Source organism: Mirounga angustirostris, unplaced genomic scaffold (assembly GCF_029215605.1).
Source record: "Mirounga angustirostris isolate CCGP_5_RB_7025 unplaced genomic scaffold, mMirAng1.0.hap1 SCAF_5, whole genome shotgun sequence".
In the NCBI taxonomy this organism is placed as follows: domain Eukaryota; kingdom Metazoa; phylum Chordata; class Mammalia; order Carnivora; family Phocidae; genus Mirounga; species Mirounga angustirostris.
The window spans coordinates 84,414,577-84,440,893 of NW_026991713.1; the positions used below are offsets into that span (position 1 = coordinate 84,414,577).

General features: G+C 40.7%; 1 protein-coding gene across 5 annotated transcripts in view; it reads left to right on the top strand.

Moving 5' to 3' along the window:
* Nucleotides 1-1,144: 1,144 nt before the first annotated feature.
* LOC135364455 (ATP-dependent DNA helicase Q1-like) overlaps nt 1,145-26,317 on the top strand; it is a 47,196-nt gene continuing 22,023 nt past the window's right edge. For all 5 annotated transcript variants that reach the window (XR_010411597.1, XR_010411598.1, XR_010411595.1 and 2 more), the window contains exons 1-3: nt 1,145-1,260; nt 13,112-13,302; nt 20,921-21,119. Coding sequence is in view for 1 of the 5 variants with exons in the window: in XM_064591517.1 (XP_064447587.1) it covers nt 13,252-13,302; nt 20,921-21,119 (250 nt within the window). In the remaining 4 variants the exon portion in view is untranslated. The remainder of the gene's footprint in view (nt 1,261-13,111; nt 13,303-20,920; nt 21,120-26,317) is intronic.

The window sequence follows — 26,317 nt, forward strand, 5'->3', positions numbered from 1 at the left end:
TTAACAAATAGCAATGCTAACCTTAGAAATAAGATAGGCCCGGAGAACTCTGTGGTAGGCAGAAAGATGCTAAAATAATAAAACAAGCTACAAAGCACAATAGACAACATTAAGGAAAGAAATCGTTTAACTGAACACAAAGTGGCATTTTACTACTGCGGAAACAGGTGGTAGAAAAGTGAAGTCGTTTCAAGGACTTTTTGGAAAGCTGTTTCCAGGGGTGGCAAAAGGAAAATAATAAAAATATTTAAGTATACGCATTATTTATAAAAAATTCAAAACCTAGAACAGGTGGCATTTAAAATACCGTCTCCCAAAGAAACGGCCAGTAACTTGTAGAGGACCCCCGGTCTGTCATATGCACAAACGTTCGCAGAAGTGAACCACGGGCACCGCGCATCAAACTTTCTCTTGGGGCCACCTGCAGGAACAACGCGCCCATGTAACTGGGAGTGAGAGCTGCGCGACCCTGGTTCAAGACAGACGCTCACAAGGCTTCCCCCTCCCCAGATCCCACCGACCTCCTCCTCCCAGGCCAGGTCTGCCACTGCAAATCCAGCTCCCGCCCCCTCAAGGCAGCCCTCCGCGTCCCGCATCCCTAGCTCAGTCCCGCGGGCCGCCGCCCCCAACGCGAAGCTTCATTCGTTGATGACCGGGTCAGTGGGGCGGGCGAGACGAGCTCGAGCAACGAGGATCCAGGCGGGGATCCCGGGGCGAGCTTAGTCTGGGCGTCTGTTAAGGAGATCATGGCTGCAGTAGTGAGGGCAGCGGCGACAGCACCTCGGGGCGCCCAGGGCGTGAACCAAAGTCCGGAGTTTTTTGTTTTTTTTTATTCATGAGAGACAGAGAGAGGCAGAGGGAGAAGCAGGCTCCCAAGGAGCAGGGAGCCCGATGCGGGACTCGATCCCAGGACCCCGGGATCATGACTGAGCCGAAGGCAGTCGCCCAACCAACTGAGCCACCCAGGCGCCCCCAAAGTCCGGAGTTTTAAGAAGCCGGGGAACAGCCCCGGCGAGAGCCCACGGGTTTTCCCGAAACAGGCTCCGCCCCCAGCTTCAAAACCGCTTCCCATTGGCTAAGCCCGCCCCCAATATTGCCCACTCACCCGCAGTCGTTCGGGGACGCACATCGTGGCCACGCCCCTCCGCCAATTAGAGAAGCGTGTTACTTGCGGTTGGTTGAGGAGACCTACCCCGCGCGCCGCGGGAGGAAAGGAGAGGCTGGTGGCGGGAAGTTTTCATTGGCGAGCGGCTGGAAAGTGTAAGTAGTTGTCTCGATGGCCGGCGCTCCGAGGTCAGAGAGAGAGGCGGCTGGGCTGGGCTGGGGTGAAGGGGTTCTTTAACCCCCTGGGGAGAGGTTCTGGGGTAAATCTGCTTTGAAAGGCTAATGTTTTCTTCTCCTTCCTGAGGGTGAGGCCGGCCTATCGCGGATCACTTCCGTTCACCAGTATATCGGCAGGAGAGAACCGGGCGTTAATCGTCGCCCATCTCTGATGGAGCTTGGTCCTTTAGGGCCCGTCGGACTGCCTACCCCTCTCTTTTATCTCCAGCCTTTTCTATGCAGGAAGCTTGGTTACCAGAGTCTGTAGATAGGCAGTCACCATCGGGGGACGCATAAGCATAGTGGAGGGTAGTATTACATTGCTGTTGTTTTCTAAACGCAGGTGGTGGGGAGAGGGGGACGCGTGTCTGATTTAGCCTGTGGTACCTCAGTGGCATGTACTCCAGTGGGAATGACTGGCTGTGACTTCGTGGCATATTTGCTGTGGATGCTGTGAAAAGTTCAGAAATAGCAGAAGGAAAGCCATAGAATCACCGAAGTAGTAATTAGTAAAAGTCTGTTGTGCACCCACCAAAGAACAGCTGGGGAAGCAGGTGCACTCAAGCCAGAAGAGGGAATGAGGATCAGGGGTATGTTGTTACAAAGCAGCTTAGAGAGTAAGAAGTCAGTGACTGTTTCTTCACAGTGATTAGAATATTAACGTTTTCTTAGGCGATAGGGAATTGGTTAGTGGTTACCTCGTATCAACTTTGGGAAGCTGTTTTTGCTGATGTTTTCCAGAGGTATACACAAGTAATTATCCAGGTGAAGTTAGTCTTACAAAATAAGCTAAAGTAAGCTTTGTATGACTAAAGTGGTTTTCTCTGCTCAGGGAATTTTTAAGGCTGGTCTTTCTTAGTTTTTTTTTTTTTTTTAAACAATTCTCCCCTTTTGAACATTATCTCAGCAGGGTGAGAGAATGACCAAGCAGTATAGTATTATTTTTCAGTTTCCATCATTGATGTAGTCAGGCTGAAGAATCACATATTTGCTGTTGCCATTAGTTGAATCATCATGCTGAGGGCCATGTAGTCACCTTCTTCATCATTTATGTGGTTATTGTTGATTTCATCCACTTGTCTGATCCTGATGGATACCATTTGGCATATGAGTGGCTGCTGACAGGCCTTTAAAACCCTTAGGGTTAGACAACGTATTAGTAAATAAGATGACTGAAGTTAAATAGCCTAGGACTTAAAAATTCCCAGAGCAGATTCCCAGGTGCCAAGATTTAACCCACTAAATAAATCAAATGGATTTCAGTTTTTAAAAAGTTATTTACAGGGTGCCTGGGTGGCTCAGTTGGTTAAGTAACTGCCTTCGGCTCAGGTCATGATCCTGGAGTCCCGGGATCGAGTCCCGCATCGGGCTCCCTGCTCAGCAGGGAGTCTGCTTCTCCCTCTGACCCTCCCACCTCTCAAGTGTGCTCTCTCTCTCTCTCTCATTCTCTCTCTCAAATAAATAAATAAAATCTTTAAAAAAATAAAATAAATAAAAAGTTATTTATATTAGCGTAACATGATGTTTTAACAATCACTTCCTCATGATGACTTAGGACTGGTTGAAGGTGAGATTGATTTATTTTAGGAGGTCGTGTGACAGGTGAACTTCCACCCAAATTAGGCCTCCATATGGTGTGAGCAGTGAGGTAATTTAATGAGAGGCGTTTCTATGGAAACAAAAAGGTTAATAGTTCAAGCAAATTATAAATTCACTGAGTTTGGAGATCAGCTAGTTGAGATAATTTCTAAATATTGGGCTTAAAACATCTTCAGATGGAGTGAGGGCAAGAATGGCAATCTGACAGATTTTCCCAGTTTGCAGTTTGGATGTCTCGTGATCTTGCTGCATGGCCACAGAGCAACAGACACAAAGATTGCCCTCACATGGGTTGTTTTGGTGGTTTCTCAAGTTTATGTCAAGTTGTCCAGTTTTAGCTTGCATGGCTTTGGGAGAAGCGCAGTTTTATTTTCATAGTGATTCCAACTCAGAAGAGTGGGAGAAAATTGGAGATGTTAGTTCAGAGAATTCTAGCCAAATATTGGAAGAAGCTAGAATTCAGAATCCAGTCCAGTTTGTGGGTAGAAAACAAAACCTCAAGGACAGTTAACAGCAGTAGAATCTGATATCCACAAGGGTGTATTACTGAAACTTCATTTTTTTCTTTGGAATTGTCCCTGTTTTTATCAAAGAGGACCGCAGTCAGACTAACTTGTTTGTAAATTAAGTCTAGTTTCAAAAATTTGGCCTGATTATTTACATAAGTGCAGCAAGAATAGTGATTGACCAAATAGGTGCTTTTAAATCTGCTGTGCTGGAATTTGTGTCCTATTAAAAGGAGAACAGATCGAGCTTATGTAAATACATATATTGTCATGAAAAATAAGTATATTCAAAAAGAATTTCTGAATTCTGGAGGGATCAAGTAAGGAGAAAAAAATACTTGTTTCAACCTTTGTTTACAAAAGTGTATTTTACTGAAGTGCTGTAAGCTGTAGATAGCTTAAAACAGAGGAGAAAATAGGGCCCTTTAAATCTGGAAAACAAAACATTAAAGAACTAGCAATGTTTTAAATGAAGTCATAAAATTATAATCATCTTTAGTTCAGTCTCCTGTAATTCTTGTTTTGCTTCAACTTGGGTTAGCAACATTATGAATCAGTTTTCCGTTAGACTTTTAGAAATCCTTACCCGTTCAGTGTTATGATCTTAAAGTTATCAGAAACTTGTAGTTGTCAGTCTTTTCCATGACTTTCCTTACAGGTGAAGCACTTTTGTAGGAACACTTTTATGAAAATAACAGTAAAACAGTAACTGCCAATGAGTGAAAAAAAATTTAAAAATAGCCATGGTTAAAGATCTTGTGAGAGTTCACACAAACACACACACGCACACACAAATGGAATTGACAAATAAAATTGGTTATTTTTGTGATCTGTAGTATTTTAAGATAATAGCTGGAATTATGACTAGATAATATACCAGGACATGTCAAATTTTTAGGAATTTCATATAATCTTTGAATTAGTTATTTAATAATATACCCCATATAAATTATGATCTAAGATAAAACATTATTTTTGACAGTGTTTCCCATGCAAATTAATATATCAAATAAGTCTACATAAATTAACATATCTCTTTTTACTTCATTCAAAAGTTGATTTGGGGGCACCTGGGTGGCTCAGTCGGTAAGCGTCTGCCTTCGGCTCAGGTCATGATCCCAGGGTCCTGGGATCGAGTCCCACATCGGGCTCCCTGCTCGGCAGGAAGCCTGCTTCTCGCTCTCCCACTCCCCCTGCTTGTGTTCCTGCTCTCGCTATCTCTCTCTCTGTCAAATAAATAAATAAAATCTTAAAAAAAACCAAAAAACAAAAGTTGATTTGGGGAAGTTTGTTGAAAATGTCAAAAGATTTAAAACATTTGGTCAAATAGAATCATAGGTCACTCTTAAATAATACTTAGTTACCCATTCAACCAGAATGACAAAAGATTTCAAAGGCAGAGATTCCTGTGGTGCTCTCTGTAAGTAGTGCTCTCAGTGAGTGGCTGGAGTTGAAGAGAACCTGAGTGAGGAGGTCCTGGAGTCCTGCGCATTATGGTGTCCTAGCATGTTATCTGGAGCCAACGTGGTACAGGTCTGGATTATTCCAGGGTGCTTTGTGCCTGATGACTTTGGCAAGATGGCTGTTGCTGTAGCGAGCACTGACCAGGGGTGTTACAGCGTGCACTGCATTGGGGCTGTCTTGGTAGGTTGGCTTGGGATGATGTGGGTTAGGGAACCAGCGCTCACTGAGGCAGTAGGCCAGCTAGGGTGCCTGGACTGTGCTCCCATCCATGCTATGAAGGTAGAGGGGAATGTAGAATCTGGTACTCACCAGGCCCTCCAATCCAGAGAAATTTCCAGCAGCTTCCTTACCATTTGGTGGAGTTCTAGGGCTAGATACTATATTCTAGTTGCTCTTTTAAACTGTAGCTTTTTTTCTGTGCCCTGGGGGGTCCAAGTTTGATGTGGCTTAGAGGCCCAGGGCTCACTGAGGCAGCAGGCCAGCTGTGGCATCCATAACCTGCTCCTGTCTGTGCTGTCAAGATGTACTGGAAACAAACCATGGCACTTGCCAGCCTCTCAGATATGGAGAGAGTTCTAGTTGCTGTCCTGCCATTTGATAGGGTCCTAAGGCTGGTTCCTTTATATTCTAGTTTCCGTCTCAAAACTTTGGCTTTTTTTCTGTGTCCCAGGGCAGATGAATCTGCTCACAGCCCCTCAGTGCTATCCCTCCCACTGCAGTTCCACAGCATTCGGGGTGGTGGTGGGGGTTTCCTTTGTTAGAGTATGTCTGTCTGTCTTGTTTTCTTTATGTGATCTTTGTATCTTTTGTTGTGCTGAAGCTGTTCAGTCCATCCCCAGTTCTTCTTTAGGAGGAATTGCTCTAATAATAGGTGTAGATTTGTTGTGTCTGTGGAGGAGATGAGTTCAGGCTCTTCCTGTGTTGCCATCTTGAATCGGAAGCTCTCTGTCAGGTAGGGCTTGATCAGAGAAGCAGAGGCACTGTGAGTGATATAAGGGATTTACTTGAGGGATTTAACCTTATGTGATTATGTGAGGTGGTCGAGCTCTTCCCTTGCGTATGTTTGCCTGTGTGTCTGGCTCTGGGCCTGAAGTCAGCAGAGCCAGCAGTCAGGAAGAGAAGGCAGATACACAGTGGGGAATGCAAACACAAACTGCAGCCTGTGAAGATGAATCCTGTTTCTTAACAGAACCTGCATTAGTCTCATTGCCTCAAAGTCTCCAATTTGAACAATGCAAGAGACCTGTCAAAAAGCTGGTTGCATACTGCTCGGGTGAGGATTTAGAGAAGCTGAAGGAGAACCCACAGGGTCTGGAGCAGCTGCAAACTCTGCTGTTTCCCTGAGGATATATGGCAGCAGTCAGAGTTGCAGTTATTTGTTTGGAAAATAAGCCCACTGTTTCACTTCTGCCCTCCAAATCTCTGGCTGCCCAAGGAAGCACAACTGTCCCTTGTACAACCAAATATAAATTAATCCTCTCCCCAAAGGAGGGCACATGTTCTTGTTATACATCTTTGGATGCTGCTCATTCCTCTTCTTACTGAATCACATTCTTTTTGATAATCCTCTAACTTAAATCCTGAGATATGAAGTCAGCTATTATTAACATTTTATTTTAGATGTTGGAAGAATAGGAAAAGGGACCCAAATACATAGATATATACATACATACCCACCACCACCAACAACAAAATAAGTTAGAAATACTTATAGTTATTATAGTCCTGTTTCTCATCTGGTCATGTGGTTATTAGGTGTTATTTTATAACTATCTTCTTCAGTTTCCCATTCCTTCTTCCTTTGCTCTCAGCAGGCACCTCATCGAGTCACAAATGTCTGGTGTGTGGACTTGCCTTAGCAGTTTGCTTGTATTTGGCTTTTGAGTTTTCCGCTAACTTCAGTCACAGGACATGGGAATACCAGAAGGTATCCTAGGGGATCCCCTACATTTCAGACCTACTCCTCCGTACTTTAGTAGTGTCACAGCAATCCTATTTCTCTTGAATAGTCAGAATCACTCACCCCAGCCAGTACAGTAACCTGCTTCTTTGCCTGTTGATTCATTGGCATGAGGAGCTCAAAGTGGTCAAGAGGCAGTCCACTTCCATTTAAATGGAACCATTGCTTTTTCCCCTGGCGGAAGCATTCCTTCCTTGCTGAGACCTCTAAACCAGCAAAGTTCAAAAGTTTCAGGGAGGGAAAGCAACATTTCACTAGAGGATCACTAGAGGGTACAAATAAGAGGAGCCACTCCCATTTCCACCCCGATTCCTAGGCCCAAGAATCCTTCTGTGGGACAAACAGCCTATTTTGGTAGGTAAGGGCAGTTATACTGGCTTCCACTTGGTCTTTCTTACCATTATAGTCCTGACTTAATAGGCCAGGGGACCAATATGTGCATTTGGTTAGTTGCTGACTTTATCTGTTCTAATAATACAACCTGGAACTGGGGAAATAATCACAGAGTGGGTTAGAGAACCTTCTGAGCCCACTGTGTGATGGACTGAGCAAAACTGCCCTGATCACGTGACTTGCATAAATCCAGTCCCTGTTCTGACTGGTAGAGCACCATGGCATTTTAATCATCCAGGAACTGTCAGTTCTGAGTTAATGTCCAATAATTTCTGAGAAGTTATTTTCCTTTCCCAAATACACAATTACCCTGATAAGTTGCTCTGGAGAACACTAGTGTGAAGATTTCCTACATAATTTTTTAGTTGTGTAATAGAGGCCTTCCTCAAAGGGCCCCAACCTCCACTTTATTCAAGGGACTCTGGGTCTATAAATTGGCTCATTTCTGGGAACTGATTGAAGGACTATGACACTTGTAGTGATTCAAGTCAAACTTATGTGTACTGGAATCAGGGCTTTGTATTCTGCATTTTTAAATCAAGTAATCTGTTTCAGAGTCATCATGATCAACTAGCCAATGCCAGAATTCTCTTTGGATCAGACTATCCTGATTACTGTGTTGCTCTGTTGCATATTATAGCAACCACATGTACCTTTTCTTTGGTTGTAAACTGAATTGCTACCATTTAGCCCCCATACCTTGGAATCCATCATTCTCATTGATTCAGGTAGTTTAGTTCAAAGACAGTACTTCCCATTGTCATTCTTAGCTTACAGAAAACAGCCACTAAGAGCTCTTCAGGGATGCTGGGGCTCCCTCCTCTGGATCTTCCCTGGGGACAGCAAGAGAGTAGATGATCCGGTAGACTGAGACTCTGGCATTCCCATCTCCCTAAGCCTCTGGATTCCTCCTTTAGGGCATAGCCAGGGAGTTCTAGCCCTTCAATGTCTTTGGAATCTACCCCTGTGTCATTCCAGCCCAACTTTCTGATATTCATTTTTGGAGCCAGGTTTCTAGCAAGCAGCTAAATAAATTATTAGAGCCACTCCTGGCCACTATATTTAACACAATAAACCAGAATTTCATATTGAGTCCATATCAGTAAATTTAGGTTCATTCAAGATTTTATTCTGTTCACTCTGGCTTAGTACCCTTAGGATCTCTTCCCACAATTATGCCTTACTTTTTTGGTGATACAGGCATACCTCAGAGATCTTACAGTTTTGTTTCCAGCCACTACAATAAAGCCAGTATCACAGCAAAGCAAGCCAAAGAGTTATTTGGTTTCCCAGTACGTATAAAGATTATATTTACACTAAACTATGGTTTATTAAGTATGCATTAGAATGTCTTAACAATGTTTATACCTTAATTAAAACCATGTTATTGCTGAAGAATGCTAGCTATCATCTGAGCTTTCAGTGAGTGTGATGGTTTTTTTTTTTTTTTTTGAGTGTGATGTTTTTTGCTGCTGAAGAGTTGTGCCTTGATGTTGATGGCTGCTAGCTAATCAGGGTGGCGGTTGCTGAAAGTTGGGGTGGCTGTGGCAATTTCTTAAAACAATAAAGTTTGCCACATCATAAACTTTTCCTCCCATGATTTTTCTGTACATGTGATAGCATTTTGCCCACAGTGGAACTTCTTTCAAAATTGGAGCCAATCCATTCAAAGCCTGCTGCTGCTTTATCAACTAAGTTTATGTAATATTCTGAATCCCTTTTTGTCCTTTCAGCAATCTTCACAGCATCTTAGGAAACCACTTTCTTCACTCATCCATAAGATGACTCCTCTCTATTAAAGTTTTATCATGAGGTTGCAGCAATTAACTTCAGGCTCCACTTCTCATTCTGGTTCTCTTGCTATTTCTACCATATCTGCAGTGACTTCCTTCACTGAAATCTTGAACCTCAAGGTCATCCATGAGAGTTGCAATCAACTTCTTCTGAATGCCTGTTAATGTTGATGTTTTGACCTCTTCCCATGAATCACAAATTTTCTGAATGGCATCTAGAGTGGCAAGCCCTTTCCAGAAGGTTTTCAGTTGACTTTGCCCAGATCCATCAGAGCAATCCCTATCTGTGGCAGCTGTAGCCTTATGAAATGTATTTTGTAAATAATAAGACTTGAAAGTCAAAAATTACTTATTGACCCATGGGTTGCAGATGGATGTTGTGTTATCAGGCATGAAAATAAGATGAATCTCTTTGGACATCTCCATCAGAGCTCTTGGATGACTCGATGGATTGTCAATGAAAAAAAATATATATATATTTTTTCTGAACACTAGGTCTCAACAGTGGGCTTAAAGTATATAGTAAACACATTTAAATAGATGTGCTACCATCGAGGTTTACAGAACACAATTTAGCATAATTCTTGCCCCTGTGATTTTTGGAATGGTAAGTGAACATTGGCTCCATTACTTTGTAACGAGAGTGAGCCTATTCTTTGAAGCTTTGCAACCAGGCATTGACTTCCCCTCTCTAGCTATTAAAGTCCTAGGTGGCATCTTTCTTCCAATATAAGACTATTTTGTCTACAGTGAAAATCTGTTTAGGGTAACCACTTTCATTCATTATCTTAGCTAGATCTTCCAGATAGCTTGCTAAGCTTCTATATCAACACTTGCTTCACTTTACACTTTTATGTTATAGAGATGATTTCTTTCCTTAACCTCATGAACCAACCTCTTTTAGCTTCATACTTTTCTTCTGCACCTTCCTCACCTTTCTGAGCCTTCATAGAATTGAAGAGAGTTGAGGCCTTGCTCTGGATTAGGCTTTGGCTTAGGGGAATGTTGTGTCTGGTTTGATTTTCTATCCAGACTACTAAACCTCTCTCCATATCAGCATTACGACTGTTTCTCTTTCTTATCATTCATATGTTCACTGGCACTTCTAATTTCCTTTCAGAACTTTGCCCTTGCATTCACAACTTGGCTAACTGGCTCAAGAAGCCTAGCTTTCAGCCTGTCTTGGCTTTTGACATGGCCTCCTCACTAAGCTTAATCACTTCTAGATTTTTATTTAAAGTGAGAGATGTACAACTCTTTCTTTCATTTGAACAGTTAGAGGCCATTGTAGGGTAACTAACTGGCCTAATTCCAGTATAGAAGTGTCTAAGGGAATAGGAAAGGCCATGGGAGAGAGACTGGGGAATGGCTGGTTGGTAGAGCAATTAGAATACGTACACCATTTATTAAGATTTCCGTCCTATATGGGTGTGGTTTGTGGTTCCCCAAAGCAATTATAATAATAGTATCAAAGAGCACTGATTACAGATTACCATCACAATTGTAATAATAAAAAACCTTCAAATATTATAAGAATTACGAAATGTAATAGACATGAAGTAAGCAAAGGGTGTTAGAAAAATGGTGCCCATAGACCAGCTCAACACAGGTTGCCACAAACTCAATTTCTTAAAAAGCTCAATTTCTGCGAAACAGTAAAGCAAAGCACAATAAAATGAGGAATGCTTATATATATTGGCAAGTGCAACTCTTGGTGTGTTTCATGTCTCTTCATGTGTCACTCATTTGTACATCATTCTCTAGGGCTTCCTATTCTTGAAGTGCTGATAGGTGGCAGGGCAGATTCTTAGTGGAGTTTAGCGATCCCTTGTGAGGCAACTCTCTCAGGAAAGACCATCACAGGCATTCAGACAGGGGAAAGCTGTCTGAGGAAGAGGAGGAAGGGCAAGAGAGACTCGGCAGAATTTAGTGGTTTAAGGTCCCCGGCCTGCTTCATTGGAATCTGCCCAGATGTTCCCTTCCCAATTGCAGAGTCTCACTTCTTTCTAATCAGTGCCCTTAACTTTAACATAAGAGTCTGTGCAAGGCTGGGAGTTCAGTTTGCATTGTAATTCAGCCACTTGCAGAATGTTGGTATTCAGTGATCTTGGCCCGGTAGCTACAGGAGATAAGGGGTTCTTTTAGGACAGTTATAGAGACTTTGAGGTCCCTTTATGCAGATCCTGCATTTCTTCAGCTTCTTCAGCATATTTAGGAGCAGATAATCAACCCCATTATTCTCACAAAATTGTTCTGTGACAGCAAACACTTGGTCACCCAGAGCCTTTTCCTCTCTAGATACTTAATTATTAGTGTCTGGATTATAATTTACATAACTTTGTCTACTGCATGCCATGGAATACCACTGTCCCTGTTACCACTGCAGGCAAGGGTCATTAATGCCTTTAAATCTTTAAATCAGAGACTATTCTAGGTGGCATAGAAGCAATTTAGAGAACCTACTTTTAACTTTCTTTTCCTCTGGAACAACATTTGGTGTTGGTTAGGGTGCAGAGAAGCTGAATCATTATGAGTGATATAAGGGATAGATTATAGGAATTAGCTCCTACGTGATCACAGGACGTGGTTAATCAGTCCATTACTGGTCCTGAAGTCAGCAGTGCCAGCAGTAGGGACAGGAAGATGGAGTGTGAGTGTGGGAGGGTAAAGAAGAGCTGAAACCAATGAGGACAAAGTGGAACCTGTCTGTCTCTCGCTTGCACTCATGTCGGCGTGTCATTGCCTCCAAGGCTCTGACTGTCAGGATGCTGGTGCCCTGCAGAAGGGCTGGTGCGCTTGCCATAGAAAATTACAGAACATGGCCCAACAATTCAGAGAAGCTGAGGAAGCTGTGGGCCAAGCTGCTGCCCCAAAGAGATTCAGCAGGAGCTGGAGGAACTGGCTTCTGCCCGATGCCAAGAAGGTGAATGAGCCCCAACAGCACCTGACATTACACCAGCCATCTGAACGTAAAGCTGCTGCTGTTTCATTTCTGCCTTCCAAGTCTGAAGTGGAGTTCACTTGTGGCCAGTCCTAACCCAGAATCCTGGAAGGAAGTGAATGCTGGTAGTTGGTACAATACACAGCCACCATAACATCCTATTTTAAGTCATAACCATGAGGTTTCATCTTATGAAAATTTCAGGATTAAAGCCGGACACTGATTAATGCAGGCAGATGTTTTAGAAAGCACCAAGGACATCTTTAAAAATTTTTTTAGTTTCCATTGGTGTGGTGTCAAAACAAATCTCACTTTGGCTTTAATACTCAGATTGATTAGAATCATACATTAAGGCTGCTTTATAAATTAGTTATGATGGAATTGTAATGTCAATTCCAGTTCTCTTTTTATTGTTACGTCAGCTTGTTTATAATCATCAGCTCCTCATCATGCCAACATATGAACCCAAATATAAGTGTTTTTGTGAAATAATAGCTAAGTAGTTAAGGGAATTACTTTTAAATAGCATTCTTGGGGCACATGGGTTGCTCACTTGGTTAAGCATCTGACTCTTGATATTTGCTTAGGTCATGATCTCAGGGTTGTGAGATCGGGCCCCGTGTTGGGCTCTGCACTGAGCGTGGAGCCTGCTTACGGTCTTTCTCTCCTTCTTCCTCTGCCACTCCCCGCTCACACTCTCCCTCTCTGCCTCTCTAAAAAAAAAAAAAAAATTAGCTTTCTTTTGCTTTAAAGTCTGGTCACTTTACTTAAATGACTTAGGACCACTCCCTACAACACAATAAAAAATAATAATGATCATTTATTAAATGCATAACTTTGTTCCAGGTACTATGTTAAGAACTTTCCATATATTATCTCACTTAATTCTTTAAAACAGTACTATGAAAGCTAGGTATTATCGCCTTTTACAGATGGGGAAATTGAGGCTCAGTTAAGTACTTAGCCTGAGCTGGGATGAGGACCTAAGATATAACTCAGGTCGTGTGACTCCAGCACACCTGCCCTTAACCACCCTGCTCAACTACTAAGTTTGTAATTTCAATGGTGAGGAATATCCAAAAATCAGTAGGGAAACTTAAAACTAGTCATTGTATCTTTTTTTCCTTTCTTATAGCTTTGAGGAATTGGATTCTATAACCAATGAGCTACATGCAGTAGACCTTCAAATTCAGGAACTTCTGGAAAAGCAACAAGAGCTCATTCAGAAAAAGAACATCCTAACAAACCGAATAAAGCAGCATTTACAGGCTTCTGATGCTGGGAAAAGCAGTGAATGGGATTCTTCACCTGCTGCTTGGAATAAAGGTTTATTCTGTTTTTCTTTGCAAGTTTTGTTTCTGCTTGTTTCTTTACGCGGGAGTTTAATCATTGTTCCTGGATCAATGCTTTCCAGCGGCTTAGAGGGAAAATTGGCCACTCTTCAAGTGGCATGGGAAACCCGTAGGCAAACCATTCTTACCCATGTTCTTTTTAAATGAAGCTTTTCTTATTCACACTTCATAATTTTTTCCAAATATGGTTCTAGCAGCGTCAGTCAATGCTTGGAAAAAGAAGATTCTTACCTAACTTTTCTAAGTTTTAACTAGAGAAAAATTAAACAAGAAAAAAAGATTCAAACTTCTTGCCAAAGTCTGGTTTATTTTCCTGCCCTAGTGAACACACCTTTCTTGATTCAAGATCTTGCTAAGCATCATGTTTATCACTGGCTGTCACATTATAATGGAATACTATGACTCTAAAATTGCAATGCTTTTGTGGGCCTTGCTTTCCAGGGATTCACTTCTAAACAAGATATTTACATAAATTCTACATAATTGTTAACTTGATGATATTTGAGATTTTTATGGTATTTTGAATTCCCTTATCAACATTCAGACTGTTTTTTGAATACTTATCAAGCACCTTCCTCTTCTTTGTAGGTTAACTCTCAACTGGCAAATATTTATTTTTTTTGACATACTGTTTCTTATCATATATCATTAAATGCATTTTTGCTTAGCTTTATTAAACTAATTTTGAAATTGTTATTTCTGCTCTAATGTTTATTATTTCCCTTCTTCTGGCTTTAGGCCTTATTTGCTGTTCCTTCTCTAGCTCCTTTAGGTGTGAGGTTAGGTTATATATTTGAGACTTCTTGCCTCTTGAATTAGGCTTGTTTGTATTAGAATATACTTCCCCCTTAGGACTGCCTTTGCTGCAATCCAAAGATTTTGGACTGTCGTGTTTTCATTTTCACTTGTTTCCATATACTTTTATTTCTTCTTAAATTTCCTGGTTAACCCACTCATTCTTTAGTAGGATGTTCTTTTTTTTTTTTTTTTTAAAGATTTTATTTATTTATTTGCGAGAGAGAGAATGAGAGACAGAGAGCATGAGAGGGGGTAGGGTCAGAGGGAGAAGCAGGCTCCCCGCTGAGCGGGGAGCCCAGTGCGGGACTCGATCCCGGGACTCCAGGATCATGACCTGAGCCAAAGGCAGTTGCTCAACCACCTGAGCCACCCAGGCGCCCTAGTAGGATGTTCTTTAACCTCCATGTATTTGTGGTCTTTCCAAATTTTTTCTTGTGGTTGACTTCAATATTCATAGTGTTGTGGTCTGAAAATATGCATAGTATGATCTTGATCTTTTTGGACTTGTTAAAGGGTGATTTGTGACCCACTATGTGATGCATTCTGGAGGATGTTCCATGTGCACTTGAAAAGAATGTGTATTCTGCTGCTTTAGGATCAAATGTTCTGAATATATCTGTTAACTCCCTCTGGCCCAGTATGTCATTCAAAGCCATTGTTTCCTTGTTGATTTTCTGCTTACATGATCAGTCCATTACTGCAAGCAGGGTGCTAAAGTTCTTTAGTATTATTATGTTATTATCAATGAGTTTCTTTATATTTGTTAATAAGTGCTTTACATATTTTGGTGCTGCCAAGTTGGGGGCATAAATATTTACAATTGTTAGATCTTCTTGATGGATATACTACTTAATTATGATATAATGGCCTTCTTCATGTCTTGTTTCAGTCTTCAGTCTAAAATGTAGTTTATCAAGGGGTGCCTGGGTGGCTCAGTTGGTCAGGCATCTGCCTTCAGCTTGGGTCATGATCCCAGGGTACTGGGATCGAGCCCCACATCAGGCTCCCTGCTGAGCAGGGAGCCTCCTCTCCCTCTGCCACTCTCCCTGCTTGTGCACTCTCTCTCTCAAATAAATAAAACCTTTAAATAAAATAAAATAAAACCTAGTTTGTCTAGGGGTGCCTGGATGGCTCAGTCAAACATCTGACTCTTTTTCTTCTAATTTTTTATTGTTATGTTAATCACCATACATTACATCATTAGTTTTAGATGTAGTGTTCCATGATTCATTGTTTGTGCATAACACCCAGTGTTCCATGCAGAATGTGCCCTCTTTAATACCCATCACCAGGCTAACCCATCCTCCCACCCCCAGTCCCCTCTAGAACCCTCAGTTTGTTTTTCAGAGTCCATCGTCTCTCATGGTTCGTCTCCCCCTCTGATTTCCCCCTTTATTCTTCCCCTCTTGCTATCTTCTTTTTTTTTTCTTAACGTATATTGCATTGTTTGTTTCAGAGGTACAGATCTGAGATTCAACAGTCTTGCACAATTCACAGCACTCACCATAGCACATACCCTCCCCACTGTCTATCACCCAGTCACCCCATCCCTCCCACCCCACCCCCACTCCAGCAACCCTCAGTTTGTTTCCTGAGATTAAGAATTCTTCATATCAGTGAGGTCATATGATACATGTCTTTCTCTGTTTGACTTATTTCGCTCAGCATAATACCCTCCAGTTCCATCCGCGTCGTTGCAAATGGCAAGGTCTCATTCCTTTTGTTGGCTGCATAATATTCCATTGTATATATATACCACATCTTCTTTATCCATTCATCTGTCAATGGACATCTTGGCTCTTTCCACAGTTTGGCTATTGTGGACATTGCTGCTATAAACATCGGGGTGCACATACCCCTTTGGATCCCTACATTTGTATCTTTGGGGTAAATACCCAGTAGTGCAATTGCTGGATTGTATAGTAGCTCTATTTTCAACTTTTTGAGGAACCTCCATACTGTTTTCCAGAGTGGCTGCACCAGCTTGCATTCCCACCAACAGTGTAGGAGGGCTCCCCTTTCTCCGCATCCCCGCCAACATCTGTCATTTCCTGACTTGTTAATTTTAGCCATTCTGACTGGTGTGAGGTGGTATCTCATTGAGGTTTTGATTTGGATTTCCCTGATGCTGAGCGATGTTGAGCACTTTTTCATGTGTCTGTTGGCCATTTGGATGTCTTCTTTGGAAAAATGTCTGTTCATGTCTTCTGCCCATTTCTTGATTGGATTCTTTGTTCTTTGGGTGTTGAGTTTGATAAGTTCTTTATAGATTTTGGATACTAGCCCTTTATCTGATATGTCATTTGCAAATATCTTCTCCCATTCTGTCAGTTGTCTTTTGGTTTTGTTGACTGTTTCTTTTGCTGTGCAAAAGCTTCTTATCTTGATGAGGTCCCAATAGTTCATTTTTGCACTTGCTTCCCTTGCCTTTGGCGATGTTTCTAGGAAGAAGTTGCTGTGGCTGAGGTGAAAGAGGTTGCTGCCTGTGTTCTCCTTTAGGATTTTGAGGGACTCCTGTCTCACATTGAGGTCTTTCAACCATTTGGAGTCTATTTTTGTGTGCGGTGTAAGGAAATGGTCCAGTTTCATTCTTCTGCATGTGGCTGTTCAGTTTTCCCAACACCATTTGTTGAAGAGACTGTCTTTTTTCCATTGGACATTCTTTCCTGCTTTGTCAAAGATTAGTTGACCATAGAGTTGAGGGTCCATTTCTGGGCTCTCTATTCTGTTCCATTGATCTATGTGTCTGTTTTTGTGCCAGTACCATACTGTCTTGATGATGACAGCTTTGTAATAGAGCTGGAAGTCCGGAATTGTGATGCTGCCAGCTTTGCTTTTCTTTTTCAACATTCCTCTGGCTATTCGGGGTCTTTTCTGGTTCCATACAAATTTTAGGATTATTTGTTCCATTTCTTTGAAAAAAGTGGATGGTATTTTGATGGGGATTGCATTGAATGTGTAGATTGCTCTAGGTAGCTTTGACATCTTCACAGTATTTGTTGTTCCAATCCATGAGCATGGAACATTTTTCCATTTCTTTGTGTCTTCCTCAATTTCTTTCATGAGTATATTATAGTTTTCTGAGTACAGATCCTTTGCCTCTTTGGTTAGATTTATTCCTAGGTATTTTATAGCTTTGGGTGCAGTTGTAAATGGGATGGACTCCTTAATTTCTCTTTCTCCTGTCTTGTTGTTGGTGTATAGGAATGCCACTGATTTCTGTGCATTGATTTTATATCCTGCCACTTTACTGAATTCCTGTATGAGTTCTAGCAGTTTTGGGGTGGAGTTTGGGTTTTCCACATAAAGTATCATATCATCTGCAAAGAGTGAGAGTTTGACTTCTTCTTTGCCAATTTGGATGCCTTTTATTTCTTTTTGTTGTCTGATTGCTGTGGCTAGGACTTCTAGTACTATGTTGAATAGCAGTGGTGATAGTGGACATCCCTGCTGTGTTCCTGACCTTAGGGGGAAAGCTCTCAGTTTTTCCCCATTGAGAATGATATTCGTTGTGGGTTTTTCATAGATGGCTTTTATGATATTGAGATAAAACATCTGACTCTTGATTTCAGCTCAGGTCGTGATCTCAGGGTCTTGAGATCCAGCCGCATATCAGGCTCCACACTCAGTAGGGAGTCTGCTGAGATTCTCTCACTTCCTCTGCCCCTCCCCCCACGCACGCTCTCTCCCCTCTCTCTCTCTCTAAAATAAATATTTTTTAAAAAGTCTAGTTTGTCTGATATAAGTATGGCTACCTCAGCTTTCTTTTGATATCTATTAGCATGATAGATGGTTCTCTATCCCCTCACTTTCAATCTGTAGGTGTTGTTAGGTCTGAAATGAGTCTCTTGTAGGCAGCATACTAATGGGTCTTGTTTTTTTTATATCCATTCTGATTCCCTGTATCTTTTGATTGGAGCATTTAGTCCATTTACATTCTGAGTGATTATTGAAAGATACGAGTTTAGTGCCATTGTGTTACCCATAAAGTTGGTGTTTCTGGTGGTGGCCTATGTACTTTCTAGTCTTTATTGCTTGGTTTTTTATATTTTTGAATGATTAAAAAAACCAAAAGAAGAAGCATACTTTGTGAAGTGTGTAAATTATATGAAATTTAGATTTCAGTGTCCATAAAGTTTTATTGGAACACAGCCATGCTTGTTCATTTACGTGTTGTCTACCACTGTTTTCACACAATAATGGCTGAGTAGTTGTGATATTGTATGGCCCACAAAGCCTAATATTTACTATCTGGCACTTTACAGTAAACATTAGCTGACTTGTTTTATATTATCTATTAGAAAATAGTAAGCAAGAATTTCTAATTATGCAAGATAAGTAAATATAAACAGTATATTACTAACAAGGTACCCTTTCTCTGTGGAATTTCATCTGTTTGAGAATGGACTCTCTTACCTTCATCTGTTGAATAAGCATTTCCTAGCTATTCTTTTTTTAAAAAGATATTATTGAAATTTCCAAAAGTATAGAAAAGTAGAATTGTAATAAAACTGCCAAGTATCCATTAACCACTTTTAACAATTATCAACATATGACCAATCCTTTTTCATTTATATGCCCGGAATTTTCCCTCCCTCCTCCCTCTTGGTTTGTTTATTTGAAACAATTCTCAGACATCATATCATTTCAGTTGTAACTCCTTCAGTATGTATCAGAAAAATATAATGACATCATCACACCTAAAAAATTTAATATTGATTCATTAAAATAATCAAGTAAAAATATTCACATTTCTCTGTCTCATCAAAACTTAGTTTTCTTTTTTTAAATTGTGGTCCAGAATAGATTCATGGTTTATGTTGTATTTTGGTGATATTTCTGTAGGTTTCCCTTATTTCCTGTTTGTTTCCCATGTAAATTTAAATTATTTCTTGAAGAAATCAGGGTCTTTGACTTATAGTTTGCTATATCCTAGTTTTTCTGATAACTTCCTTGTGATGTTGTTCATTTTGTTCCTTTTAGTTAGATTTAGAAGCTTGACTGTATTTGGCCTTTTTCTTTTTTTTTTTCAAGAGTATATTTCCCATGGCATGATTCAGGAGGTACATCATAACCTGGTTATTTTGTGTGATGTTAAGCTCGGACAGTGGGTTCGGGTGATATCTGCCTATTCTATTATTGTCAAGTTCTCTGTCACCTTTTCGTCTAATGGCTTTAGAGCTGCTGATGATTATTGCCTGCCTTAAATAATGGCTTTAATTAGGGGCTTCCAAAGTGATGATTTCTCGTTCTGTCACTCCTTATATCAGCTAGACTTTTTCTATAAAGAACTTGTTCCTTGTTAACTCTTTGCAGATCAAAAATTCTTTCCCTTTCTTTACTGTTTTTCAGAAAGAGATGCTTTCCTGACATTTCTAACTGGGGTCAATAAGGTCTTTTTTTTTTTTTTAATACCATTATAAACTTATGGATATTTAACATATTTGATGGATTTTAATCCATATTATTCTTTGTTATGCTGAAATAGTCCTGTCTTTGGGCAGTGAGCATCTCTTCAGGTTGGCTCCTGAATCTTTTTTCTTCACCCCATAGTTTTTGACTCCTTGCTTGCTTTTAGGAGAAGTTACTCCCTGCTCATTTTGCATATTTTCCTCTGGACCTGGTGTCAGCCAAATCTCCAGGTAGCCGTGGTTCCTTTAGTTTTTCCCATCTATTTCTGTTTTATTTAAATTCTCATGTCTGAACTGCTCTCCTATTCAACAGGACGAATATGGAGAACATTTTTTTTCTACTACTGTACTTCCTTAACCCTGAAAAAGAGAGTAGTAATAATAGAAAGTAGCTAGAAGTTGCAGATAATTAGACGTTCATGCCACATCACTGCTGTTTGAAAAATTGGAGATAGAAAAAAGAGAAGGGATGGGTCAAGGTCAAGTCCAGTTTTCTGTTTGCTTTCACTAGCAGTTCATAGGATGTGAATATAACTTTTTTTTTTTTCCACCTCTCCATTTCTGAGGAAATAGCCTTATATTTGCTTCCCTAAGATTTCTGGGGCATTTAAGGACCAGTTGAAATATTTAATACACTTTAGCCATTTCTTAATAAACTTAAGGATATCTCAAGGAATTTGCTGGGACAATGAAAGCAGTTTGAACATTGTCTATCACATCCACAGTTGTTTCTTTATACTTGTTTTGTTCCTAATTAGGTTAGAAAGAAAAATATGACCCCTAATGTGCTAAATATTTTACGAAATAGAGCACTAAGAACCCAATAATTGTGAGCTTTTAAGATGTATTTTTATTATATGAGTGTATATTTTATATTACAAAATCTTAATGAATAGGCTGCTTTACAAAACCTAAAGAGATTGAGTAGATTTGATAGCATCATTAAAGTAACTAGCTAATCAAGAATAAATTTTGTTCAGGTATATGAAGTGATCACAAATACAATGTTAAAATTAATAAAACCCAACTTTACAATCATCCCTGTTGCATTTAGTTCATATTTTGGCATTTATTATGAACAATTTAGAATTATGTCTTCATAGAGTAAATACTTGGAGTGTTTTCATTTTTATTTTTATTTTTATTTTTTTTTTTTGTCAAATGAGATTATTCTTTTATCAACATTTGGGTACAAGTAAACAACTAAAATGCTATTTACAGTTGCCCTAAATTTAGTACTGGCACGTGGTCTGTTTTAATGAACTCAACATCTGCTAAAACAGTCCAAGGCTGTGGCTTGAGTAACGAGTATCTTCATTTACTGCTTAGTATCCCAGTCTACTAGCTTAGTTCCATCATTGTGTCTGTTTTTGCTTTCAATAGGAGCATGTGAAATGGGTTCATGCTGAAATGGTAAATAAAAACTCCAAGCTAAAGCTAATTTATGTGACCCCAGAGAAAATCGCAAAAAGCAAAATGTTCATGTCGAGACTAGAGAAAGCCTATGAAGCCAGGAGATTTACCCGGATTGCTGTGGATGAAGTTCATTGCTGTAGCCACTGGGGACATGATTTCAGACCCGGTATGTATGATGTATCTAGAACACTCCTTGATACTAGGGACTATTTTCTTACTCACATACATGATGGAAATCCTTGCTTTCATTAAAATTATTTCCTCAGCCAGTTATTACTCATTTTCTCTTGCCTTAATATAAGGAGAACCAAGAGGCAGAGTCTTGAATGTCTTTACTCCCTCCCCAGGTAACGCTTAGTATGATTGCCTTTATCCCTTGAAATGCATGTTTCTCAGCAACATGATTCTCTCCCACTTTTAGCCATAAAGGTTTACTGGCACCGGGTTCTCCCTCGCATCCATTGGGGAATTCGTATCTGCTTTGGAGGTGTCTTCTTTAGTCGTCAGTCAGGGTCTCTGGCATCCACTTCCAGGTCTATACCTAACTATCACCACTGGGTTACAGTGCTGTGGGGTATTTTAGTAACCCCGTTCTTTACTCCTCCAACCTAATCCTGCAGTCATAGCCGGAAGCAGATCACCCCAGACTTGCTCTGTGCAAAACAACCTTAAATTTAAGAAATCCTGCTCATGATTTCAACCACAGTTCTTTTTGAACCTGCTTTCACACACATATGGACCCCTAGGGTCCCCTTTAATCCCTCCATGTATTTGTCCACGGCTCTAAATGCCACCTGATGGTCACTCTCTCCTCCTTCCAGACTCTGCTGTTGCCACTTCTGTTTCTCGTGGATTGCCTGGCATTTTACCTGCCTCAGGCTCTGTGCCAGACTGAGCTGCTGGACCGCTCCCGGCTTCTGCTTCCCCCATTCATGCTGTTTCAGTACTAAACGCTGCCGGGAAAAAATTGCACAGCTGCATTCATTTCCACCTCAGGTCGCTGTCGTCAGACCCCGCTGTGCTTTTACTTGTTCCTGATGCGTCTCCTGTAAGCATTTCTCCCAGCAAGCTTTTCGTGCCTTTAACTTCCCTTTAGGTCCTACCTCCTACTTAGTGGACGCCTCCTGGTCCCCAGGAAATAGGTGCCAGCAGGTCTGGAGGTCTCCTCTTTCTCTTTCCATACATTAGTAATCTTGTTTTCTCTTCTTAAGGTAAAAGAGACCATTTCTTGTAAGGGTTACCATGACTCCTCCCACTTCATCCTCTCCTGCCTTCTTAAGCTCTCACTCTGTCAAAGTCTTCACTCCTGCATTGTTTTTTAAAATTTTTTAAATTTAAAAATTTTTTTTAAAAAAGAGTGATTTATTTATTGAGAGAGAAAGAGTGAGTGAGAGAGAGAGAGAGAGAGAAAACACAAGTGGGGGGAGGGGCAGAGGGAGAAGCAGGCTCCCCGCTGAGCAGGGAGCCCGATGGGGGCTCGATCCCAGGACCCTGGGATCATGACCTGAGCCGAAGGCAGACGCTTAACTGACTGAGCCTCCCAGACACCCCATCTTTTTTTTTTTTTAAGATTTTATTTATTTATTTAACTTGAGAGAGGGAGAGAGTGAGTGAGCAAGTGAGTGGGAGGGGGAGGAGCAGAGGGAGAAGGAAAAGCCAACTCTGCCCTGAGCCCGGAGTGCATCACTGAGCTCCATCTCACAACCTGAGATCATGACTTGAGCTGAAATCAAGAGTCAGACACTCAACTGAGCCCCCAGGTGTCACTCCTGAATCTTAAGACTCTCTAAAAACAAAGAAACTGAAATAGCCTTCGACCTTTCCCACCCCTTTATGGTGGTGTCCTATTTCTGCTCTTCCTTTCGCCTCATCCTCTAAACTCACCATCTGTTTCTCACCTTCCTTCCTTTCTGAATTCACTGAGTCACTGCTGCCTCACAGGTGACCGTGGCCCCCCACTCCTCACTGGCTTAATCCAGGGGGCTCGTCTGCATTGCTCTTCCCGATGAACTTCCGGAGCAGGAGGCGCGTTTCCTGGTTCACCTGTCTCCTTGCCCCTTGCCCCCGTGGTTCCTGTGGTTACTGTGACAGAGGCTTTGACGTGGTTCCTCTGCATTCTCACTGCCTTTGTTGTCCTTCCTTTGCTGCCACCCTGAATGTTAGTGTTCCCTGTGGTTCTGATCTCTTCTCACCTTTTCTTACACTTCCCCAGACATGGTGGACTCGTGGCCTGAAGACACACAGTTCTCTACCTTCAGAATTATTGGGGGCACAGTTATTTTTTTTAATTTTGATTTAAATGCCTTAGGCAGTATATATATTGTCCTTTAAACTGGAGACCCCACCATGTTAATCAGACTACTCCGAAGAGTTGTTATCTGTAGCTACTGAAAACACCAGGTTTCTCACCTTTGCCCTGTTTTTCCAGCCTCAGTGGTCTGATCACTTCGGATGAGAACCCTTGCTTGTGTGTTACTTGCATTGTCTCTGCAGATAAGCTGCCACCTGTCATCAGTTGTTCCCGTATCTAGTCCTCTTCCTCTTCAGCTGCAGATTTATGTTCCTAATTGTTTATTGGAAATGTGTACCCATCTTAAAAAAATTTTGAGATATTATTGATATGTAACATTGTTTTAATTGTATAAGGTAGGTAGGTATTTGATGTGTGTATATATTGGGATGTGATTATTACAGTATGATCACTTATATCCTTCACCACACATAGTTACAAAATATTTTGTCCTCATGAGAACGTTTTAGATTTATTCCCTTAGCATCTTACAAAAATATAGTACAGTATTGTAACTATAGTCAGTAGGTTGCACATTACATCCCCAAGCCTCCTTGTATATTTAGAAGTTTGAATCTTTTGATCCCCTTCACCCATTTTGCCCACCCCCATCCCTCACCTCTGGCAACCATGAGGGTGTTCTCTGTATCTTTGAGTTTTTTTTAAGATTCCACATATAAGTGATATCATACAGTGTTTGTCTTTCTCTGACTTATATCACTTAGCATAATGCTCTCAGGGTCCATCCATGCTGTTGCAAATGGCAGAATTTTCTTATTTTTTATGGCCAAATAATATTCCATCGTGTGTGTATGTATATATACATACCATATTTTCTTTATCCATGTATCAGTGCACACTTAGATTGTTTCTGTCTTGGCTATTATAAATAATGCTGTAGTGAACATAGAGGTGTAGATGTCTTTTTCAAGATAGTGATTTTGTTTCCTTTGGATAATACCCAGAAGTGGAATTGTTGGATCATATGATAGTTTTAGTTTTAATTTTTTGAGGAACCTCCGCACTGTCTTCCATAGTGGCTGTACCAATTTATATTGCTACCAACAGTGCACCAGGGTTCTCTTTTCTCCCACGCTTGTTATTTCTTGTGTTTTTGACGATAGCCATTCTAATAGGTGTGAGGTGATATTTCATTGTGGTTTTGATTTGCATTTTACTGATGATTAGTGATACTGAACACGTTTTCATGCACCTGTTGGCTATTTGTATGTCTCTCTGGAATAAAATGTGTTCCCAGATCCTCTGCCTATTTTTCACTCATATTTTTTTGAGGTTTTTTGCTATTGAGTTGAATGAGTTCTTTGTATAGTTTTTATGTTAACCCTTTATCAGATAATTGCAAATATTTACTCCTAGTCCATAGGTTGCCTTTTCATTATGTTGATGGTTTCCTTTGCCATACAGAATCATTTTCTAGTTTGACGTAATCCCACTTATTTTTGCTTTTGTTGCCTTTGCTTTTGATGTCAAATCCAGTAAATGATTGCCAAGATCAGTGTCGGGAACTTATCCCCTATGTTTTCTTCTAGTAGTGTTATGGTTCCAGGTCTTATGTTTAAGACTTTAATCCTTTTTAAGTTTATTTTTGTATATGGTGTAAGGGTCCAGTTTCATTCTTTTGTATGTGGCTGGCTAGTTTTCCCAACACCATTTATTGAAGAGTCTTGCTTCCCCATTGTATAGTCTTGACTCCTTTATCATAAATTAATTGACCATATATGTGTGGGTTTATTTCTGGGTTGTCTGCTCTGTTTTGTTGATCCATGTTTCTGTTTTTATGCTAATACCATACTGTTTTGATTACTATAGCTTTGTAATATAGTTTGAAATCAGGAAGTTCAATGCCTCCAGCTTTTTCTTCTTTCTCAGGATTGCTTTGACTACTGGGGCCTTTTGTGGTTTTAGGATGGTTGTTTCTAGTTCTGTGAAAATGCCTTTGGATTCTTGATAGGGATTACATTGAATCTATAGAATCTATAGACTGCTCTAGGTATATGGAAATTTTAACAGTGTTAAATCTTCCAGTTCATGGACACAGAATATCTTTCCATTTATTTGTGTTATCTTCAGTTTCTTTTATCAGTGTCTTATAGTTTTTAATGTATAGGTCTTTTACCTCCTTGGTTAAATTTACCCCTCGATATTTTATTCTTCTTCATGTAATTGTAAATGGAATTGTTTTCTTTTCTCTAATGGTTTGTTATTAGTATATAGAAACCCAACTGATTTTTGTATAGTGATTTTGTGTTCTGTTACTTTAGTGAATTTTAGTTCTAATGAGTTTTTGGCGGAATCAAGATTTCCTGTGTATAATTTCATGTCATCTGCAAATAGTGATGGTTTTATTTATTCTGTTTCAATTTGGTGCCTCTTATTTCTTTTTCTTGCCTAATTTCCATGGCCAGGACTTCCAAAGGTATGTTAAATAACACTGGTGAGAGTGGGCATCCTTGTCTTGTTCCTGAACAGGAAGACAAGGTTGGAAGTAATAAGCTTGAGAGGAGGGTCTTTGTGGAGCTGAAACTCTGACCTCTGAGGAGGCACAGCACCCTGGTGCTGGTGTCTCTTAGTGCGGGGGAACCTGTGATGAAGTGGGTTCCCCAAAGCTTGGAAAAATGGTCAACTGTATTCAGCTGCTCCTATGAAGACATAGTGCTGCAGTAGGGATGAAGAAACCTTCTGGGGTGATGTTCTTGAGAACACAAGCAAGCCCACATGAAGCAAAAAGGAAGGAGCAAGACCCTTCTTCCTCCCCCAGGCTTGTACTCTGTCTTTCTAGGGCCAGCTGGCAAAGCAAAAATGGAGTGTGCAGATTCCCCACTCTAGCACCACAGAGCAGGGTACAGAACGGTGGATGGAGTTGGAGCTGAGAACAAATAATAGCTCAAACTCTGGTACTTCTCTTCCTAAACTACCTGGCAGATCTTCTTCTTCTTTTTTTTTTTTTTTTAAAGATTTTATTTATTCATCAGAGAGAGAAAGAGAGAGACAGCACACACAAGCAGGGGGAGCGGCAGGCAGAGGTAGAAGCAGGTTCCCGCTGAGTAAGGAGC